Source organism: Piliocolobus tephrosceles, chromosome 9 (genome assembly GCF_002776525.5).
Source record: "Piliocolobus tephrosceles isolate RC106 chromosome 9, ASM277652v3, whole genome shotgun sequence".
NCBI lineage: Eukaryota > Metazoa > Chordata > Mammalia > Primates > Cercopithecidae > Piliocolobus > Piliocolobus tephrosceles.
The window spans coordinates 94,235,037-94,242,653 of record NC_045442.1 but is presented as its reverse complement, the minus strand read 5'-3'; the positions used below and the strand labels follow the sequence as shown (position 1 = coordinate 94,242,653).

Sequence of the window (7,617 nt, the reverse complement as noted above, 5' to 3'; positions counted from 1 at the left end):
TCCACGGTGTAATGTAGATTTTTAATTTTTAATTTTCTGAGGGTTTTTAATTTTCTGAGGGCAAGAGCTATAACCTAGTCATCTTCCTCTCCTAAATGGGGAGTATCACCATGCTATGATATGGGTACTAGCTCCATAAATGGATGAGCCGTGAGGAAAAAGGAGATGATTATGGACGAATGAAGAATGTTAATAAGGGAAGTTTATTCCACAGTGAAGCGGTGTTGGTAGCTCCAAAATCTCTCTTTAGGAAGGATTTGGAACAGCATCCTAATCAAAAGGGCCTGGAAGCACTTTATAAAAGGGAGAGAGAAGATCACATGTCAAACTAGAAGGATGGAGGTGAGAGGAGATAGGGCTCCAGTGAGAAGCAAGCCCCTTCTGTCCCCTTGAACCTCCTGCCAGTGCATGGGTTGCCTCTCATTAAATATAATAGTACTTGTTGCTTTGGTGTAGTGAAATACATGTCTTGATGAAATTGCATTGCACCATTTTTGAAAGAGAGAATACTCAAACATGTGTCACTTCTGTTTCTTGAAAGCAACTGTGATCCTGAACTATGCACACTTCTGGTTGGGATTATTTCTGGTTTTTACTGCCTGTTTGATTGAAGATGTGGCATGGAAAGCATAAGTTGAAGAGATGAATGCAGGGCTCATCTATCCCTGGAATTGTCTTTCCCACAATCCCTGACCCAGAATATGAGCACTACTGGAATTCTGAAGAAATGGGTCTCTTGCTACCTCCCAGTAAAAGATTATTTTTGAAAAAGAAAAGGTAAATCTAAACTTGTGCTTTATCTTGATATGAAAATATAGACAGCCATAGAAAAATTTAAAAATTAACTGGGCATGGTGGTGTATACCTGTAGTATCAGGTATATCAGTATCACTACCTGTGATCATGTCACTGCACTCCAGTCTGGGCAAGAGAGCACGACTCTGTATCTTAAAAAGAGAAAAAGAAAAGAAAGGATATGTCATGATAGGAAAATATATAGACAAAAAGGAGCTTTGAGAAAACCTGTGAAGTCAGTAGGGATGCTGCCTTATAAGGCAGAGTTTCTAAACTCTATCAAGTTGATAAAGTATGACTCAAAATTTATCTCTGTTTATACCTTAAACTGAGTGCTTTCTATATGATCACAAAGATCACAGATATGGCCCGGCTTCACATCCCCTGCTTAAGAGAAAAATTATGTATAGGTAAGGCATTTCAAAGTAGAAGAGTGAGGTATTCTTCGTTTTTCCAAACATCCCCAAATAGATATATTTACAATAAATTCTTCTAGAGAGGTAGCTCACAGGTCTATGAGAAAATCAATCACAAAGATGGCACTATTATGTAGATAAAATAGAAAATACTACTCAATTTTTTTCTTTTATGTTCTAAAATGTATTACTTCCAAGATGTCTTGTGTACAATATAAATGTAGGGAATAATTTCCAAGATCATGTAAATTTTAATTTTATCCATGAGCAAAAGGAGGGGCTGCTTATAAAACATAATACTGATTGTTGTTTTTGGTGGTCCCAATTTATCCTGCAAATATGTGGCAAATTCCTTGAAAATTGAGACTCTGGGCTGAGTGTGGTGGCTCACACCTGTAATCCTAGCACTTTGAGACGCTAAGGTGGGTGGATCACCTGAGGTCAGGAGCTCAAGACCAGCCTGGCCAACATGGTGAAAACCCATCTCTACTAAAATACAAAAATTAGCCAGGCATGATGATGGGTACCTGTAATCCCAGCTACTCTGGAGGCTGAGATGGGAGAATTGCTTGAACCCAGGAGATGGCCATTGCAGTGAGCTGAGATTGAACCACTGCATTCCAGCCTGGGCAGCTGAGCCAGATGCCGTCTTAAAAAAAAAAGAAAAAGAAAATTGAGACTCTGGGCAAACACAATTATTTTGGGTTCCTGAGGTTAACAATTGAGACTTTAATTCAAACCTTACAGGAAAAGACATCAGATTTCATTTTTATCTCACCATTTCTCCCACACACGTTGAGAATTTTTCTTGCCTGACAGTCAAGGATGTCTTTTGGGAAGGTCTTCATTTTGGCATTATCTTGACAACCAATGATATCTAATGCAAAGAGAGGGGAGAAAGAATATTACAGTCATATTTTCTTGTTTTTTTCCCATTCATTTTTTTCACTGTTCATGAAAAGTAAATCGTTTTAATTTCTTAAATGCTTTGATTTACCACTACTTCCATTTTCTTTGGTAAAACCATGTTCTGAAAATAACAGAGTCATAATCCTTTGGAAATAAAAGGATTATAGCCAGAAAAGCTGTTTTCTTAATCTAATGGATATCCTGTATGAAAATATTAGTTCTGTTATTTGCTCTTTCAGCTGATATGCCCTATTGTGACACAACATAATCCCTTGCTAAATTTGTTCAGTTTTGCAAAGATAAGTTAGTTTTAGATAAATAAAGCATAATTTTGCCCATAGGAACAAGTTGCTGCCCACTGCCTGGCATCACAGCCCCAGAACTCAGCTATTTCTAGGAGCCCACAGCATCTCATTTCTGGGCTGAGCCAGAAAGAGCCCTACTGAAGTCTAGAGGCACTTTTCTGAAAGGCATTTTGTCTTGTTTTGTTGAGGGGAGCGTGAAAGATGGAGTACTCCACCTGGAGTATTTGCCCAAATTTGTAATATCTATTTGATATCTAAGCTATACTCAATTTGTAATATCTATTTAATATGCTCAATTTTTAATATCTATTTAATATTTAAACTATACTCACCCCTCTCCTCAAAAACAAGAATTTGGTGAGTTTATTTGGGCATTTTCTCTTTGATCATGAGGCCCATATTATGTCTCATGTTATACTCCAAACCAAAAATATTTGTTGAGGCAAGTAAATTCATAGGCTTCTTCCAAGGAGAAGAGGGATGTTGTGAATTGTTTTCCTCTGAGAAGGCTACAGTGCTTCATGTGATTTATCTTTCTGAATTTGCAGCTTTAGAAAACATGGTTTTTCTTCCCATACATTGAACAAGAATATTAATCCTGATTGTCCCCAACCACCCATCATTGGATATATGTTGTCAAATATTTCCTGAGGCACAATATGCTCTGATGTACCTTGAAGTTCCCAGAATAGGTTTACAGTAGTGAGAGGGAACTGAGGAGCAGCTGAAGGTCTTATTTTATGATGGCAGCACATGGTGATGTTAGGGAGTGCTGTTCTTTCATCTTGAGTTTGGTCAAATTTTTCTTTTCTTTTCTTTTCTTTTCTTTCTTTCTTTCTTTTTTTTTTTTTTTTTTTTTCTTTTTTTTTGAGAAGAAGTTTAACACTGTCCGTTGGGCTGGAATACAATGGCCTGATCTCAGCTCACTGCAACCTCTGCCTCCCGAGTTCATGCAATTCTCCTGCCTCAGTCTCCAGAGTAGCTGGGATTACAGGCATACACCACCACACTTGGCTGATCTTTTGTATTTTAGTAGAGACGGGATTTCACTATGTTGGCCAGACTGGTCTCAAACTCTTGACCTTGTGATCTGCCCTCCTCGGTCTCCCAAACTGCTGGGATTACAGGACTGAGCAATTGTGACCAGCCACCTTCGATCAATCTTAAGGATGTTTTGTTTTGTTTTAAATTTTCATGGTCATCACTCTCTTTGGAAAGAGCTTTTAAATTCCAGGGCAAAGCAGGCCTACCTTTTCAAAAATATTTCTGTGAGTGCTTAAGAAACTGAGTTGCTCCATCTTTCTGCACCTTCTCCATTTTTTTTCCCCCAGTTTTTTACTTGAATTTCAGGACCTGGCTGTTAAGAGAAAGTAAAGAGAACCAGAACGAGACAATTCAGTCACTTTTTTCTTGGAGTCTGTCAACTTTCTGGATACAGACCCATTATTATTACAATATTTAAGCCAGATTTGGAACTCCATAAAATGCCTACGCTATTGTCCTTTTAACCAAAATTTTCATGAGGAACCAAACCTATCTTTTATTAAAATAATTGATTGAGTATATGTGATACCTAGCTAATGAATATTTGTCTTAGAAGTATGAATTTTAAATTACCCAGAACTATTTTAGAATCCCTTAGTTTATATTCACAGAAAACGTTTGCCTATGACAACATTCTTAAGTAAGCTGCTGTGTACCAGTTCTCATTTAGGAGAAATGTGTTAGTATTGCTTTATAAAAATAATATAAGCTCAAGGCCACTGAATACAGAGAAACTCATTTTCATTTATCTAACTGTATGTCTTGTACTTTGCCTTTGTTCAAACAATACAGTCCCCAATTCTAGAATGACTTTCTTTTCTTTTTTTGTTTGTTTTTGTTTTTGTTTCTTTTGTTTTGTTTTTTGAGACACAGTCTCTCTTTTTCACCCAGGCTGGAGTACAGTGGTGCGATCTTGGCTCACTGCAACCTCTGCCTCCCAGGTTCCAGTGATTCTCCTGCCTCAGCCTCTCAAGTAACTGGGATTACAGATGTGCACCACCACACCTGGTTATTCTTTATATTTTTTTAGTAGAGATAGGGTTTCACCATGTTGGTCAGGCTGGTCTTGAATTCCTGACCTTAGGTGATGCCCCCATCTCAGCTCCCCAAAGTGCTGGCATTATGGGCATGAGCCACCACACCTGGCCTTTATTTTCTTATCATAATCTCAGATAAGCAGTTAAATGGAAATAAGAGAAAATGAGCTATTTCTATATACAAATAGGCTTTGATTTTTTTTTAACTTTCTAACTAAACTAATTTATTTTGAAGCACATTATATTTACATTTTCATCCATGTTTAGAATTAAACACTTTGATTGGCTATCCTTGCATACAAAAAGAGTCCAGGAAAAAAATTTCCAAAACAAAAATATGGAAAGTAAGATCCTAAATCAATCAATTAATTTTAAAAGTTTCTAAGAACCTCTTAGGTAGACTGAAGAGTCACAAGTCTCATACTCAAGTGTCAGTAGCCACAACCCCACTTTGTCCCTTCTATGGTCATCTGTCCTCTTGATGTGGGATTAGATGAAGCCTGGACCACTTGGGGGTAAGGTAAGCCATTTTCAGATAATGGGGTTACTTTGTCAAAGTTATAATGCAGAACACACAAAATCCTGGCTCCTGGTGAGACTTAAGTGATGTGCCAGTGGCTAATGCTTAACAACTCACTTGATGATCTATGAATATTAATTTTAGGCCACTCACTTGGCGGATTTTAGACAGGGAATATTTTAGAACCTTTTTTTCCCTAATTCATGCCTTATAAGATAAAACGTGCTTGAGAACACTGTTTTAAATGACCAGCACCCTTTCTACTCAAGTGCTACATGCAGAAAGAGAAGTCAAGTCATTCCCAGCATTGCAATGCAGTGTTCTCCAATAGCAGCAAGGTTTCCAGGCTAGCTCACAGGGGCTAGCCTAGTGGAAATATTAACAAATTGCTGAATAACTCTCATATGTGGATGCAATTTCATCCACTGAGACCATGTACAATGCCTGGGAGCATAGAGATGCTCAAACCATTGCCCTCTGAGGACTTGTTTTGAATGAGAGGAAACAAGCAGCTTCCACAGTGGATCAGATTCTCTTTGTTCTTGGCCTAAGATGTAGATTGTAAGTGCCCAGCCTTCCTATTTCTCCTGGTACCTGTGCAAGCTGATGGCTCACAGCAGGTGAGGCACACATTCAGTGGCCTTGTCAGTCTAGCTTCAGAAGTCCATAAGATAAGAGGCAAAGTTTGAGTTCCCAAATAATCATAATAAACAGCATATATTTTAACATCCTTTTTGACTGTCTTTTTTCCAACAAAAGACATTTTCTCATCTATTGTTTAAAATAAAATTCCACAGGCTCTGCTTTGACCTGCAGTATTTTATCTATCCTGAGTCTCAGGACACTGTCAATAGAATTAATGTATAATGTGTTAAGGCCTGTGTGACTTTCTCTTGTTTACTTTGGGGGAAAGGATGCCAGGCACATATACAGTGTCTTGGTGCTAATACTCTATGATGGATTAACTCAAAGCATTGGGAGATGACTCATATTGTCATAGCATGCTTTCCTTTATTGAAGGTGGAGGGTGGGTGGTGGTAGAATGTGATTCTACAGAAATGGTCCGCGTCTTCAGAATGTTCTCCTGGCACTTTTTATTTTGAGGCAAATGTGCTCAGTTTTTGTTCTCATTCTGTCTTTTTAGTTCTGATACCCAGCAGGATTTTCACATGTGTTTATGTTGAAATTAAACCAATGCAAAAATTTTTACCCTGATATGTTGCTAATTCCTGAGCCTATTCTATTTACATTTTTTTCCTCCTGTATAACCCATATCTTATTAAATGTCTTTTCTTCTTCTAGATTGTTTTCAATAGTAGCTCAATTTTAGTTTTATTCAGTCTCAATTTTAGAAAAACCCTGAGATTAGCCAAATATTTGAACATTGTAAGGTATTAATAAGTTTAATCAGAAAAAAAGGTATAGGAACACTTCCTACAGTTCCAAAAGAGTGAGTGGTCCTAGCTGAGGGTTATTTCATAACAAGTAGTATTTCATCAAAGCCTACATATGTGGACACTAATGGTGAGTCATCACCAGAGGAAGATGAAAAATCTGCAGTCTGTATTTGTGTTGATGCCACATTTCAGGGCAAAGGTTTTGCATCCAGACCATGCCCTCTACCATCCTAAGTCCATGGCTGCTGTGCCAGTGGTTCTTTTCATACCAAAAATGGAGGGAGACAATGGGCTAATTCTTGGGCTCTCTGACTGCAGTCAGGCCAACGATGAGGGAACCAGCATCTGTTCACTAGGGTGAGGATTTAAAGCATCTTCTGGGTTTTCAAATCCTACCAAGAAAAGCTTCAGAGGCAGACCTTGAATCTCTGTGAACTCCATCCTGTCTTTGAATGACTGGGCTCCTCAGCAGGTCTACAGATTTCTAGTTCTTTGTGGGGTGGTGGTAACTCTTGACATTGATTGTCCAGATCTGATCTGCAGCACTTAGGATGCCTCCAGCCTATGGAGATGGAGTATACATCATGCATGTTCACTGTACATGCTACACCACTTCTCAAGCCTCAACCTCTATCAAAGGGCTTTTGGGAATGGCTCAAGATGGGAGTGACCTCTCTTTTCAGCTGCATCAAATTCTTACACCATATTCTTTTGTTCTTTTTTTTTTTTTTTTTTTTTTTCTCATAATACAAGGCCAAGCACATCTGCAAAAAAGACATTGCTGGAGGAGGTGCAAGAGCTGGAAACCAAGTTTCCTGTCCTGGGAAAAGCAGTGGTGTGGAAGAGCAGTGGAAAGAGGTAGGGAGCTTCATCCCAATACCTACAGAAAACAAATTCTCCTGGTCCCTTTCTCTGTTTTCCTATTTATACATTTTTTTTCGCATATTGGTTTTCTATAGAAGCACAACATGCTCAATTTTAAGCATTTTTGGTTATACTCAAATTTATAATTGCACTCTTTCAGTGGCCACATGAAATCGGACTTTCTGGGTCACTGGGTCTGTCTCTAGGTAAGAATGGGGGTTTTACTGGGTTTAGAGGTGAGCAAAACTATCCATGTGCCAAAAAGGTGATGTCATAGCATTATTATCTTAAGGTGGAAAGGTGTAGGTTTAGCAATATTGTTGGGGAAAC

At 38.3% G+C, this 7,617-nt stretch overlaps 1 protein-coding gene across 1 annotated transcript in view; it reads left to right on the top strand.

Annotated features, from left to right (window-relative positions):
- The first annotated feature begins 634 nt into the window (after positions 1-634).
- LOC111546682 overlaps positions 635-7,617 on the top strand; it is a 46,283-nt gene continuing 39,300 nt past the window's right edge. Inside the window, exons 1-3 of the mRNA XM_023218197.2 lie at positions 635-777; positions 5,824-5,887; positions 7,177-7,281. Of these exons, the coding sequence (XP_023073965.1) occupies positions 647-777; positions 5,824-5,887; positions 7,177-7,281 (300 nt within the window). The 5' untranslated portion in view covers positions 635-646. The remainder of the gene's footprint in view (positions 778-5,823; positions 5,888-7,176; positions 7,282-7,617) is intronic.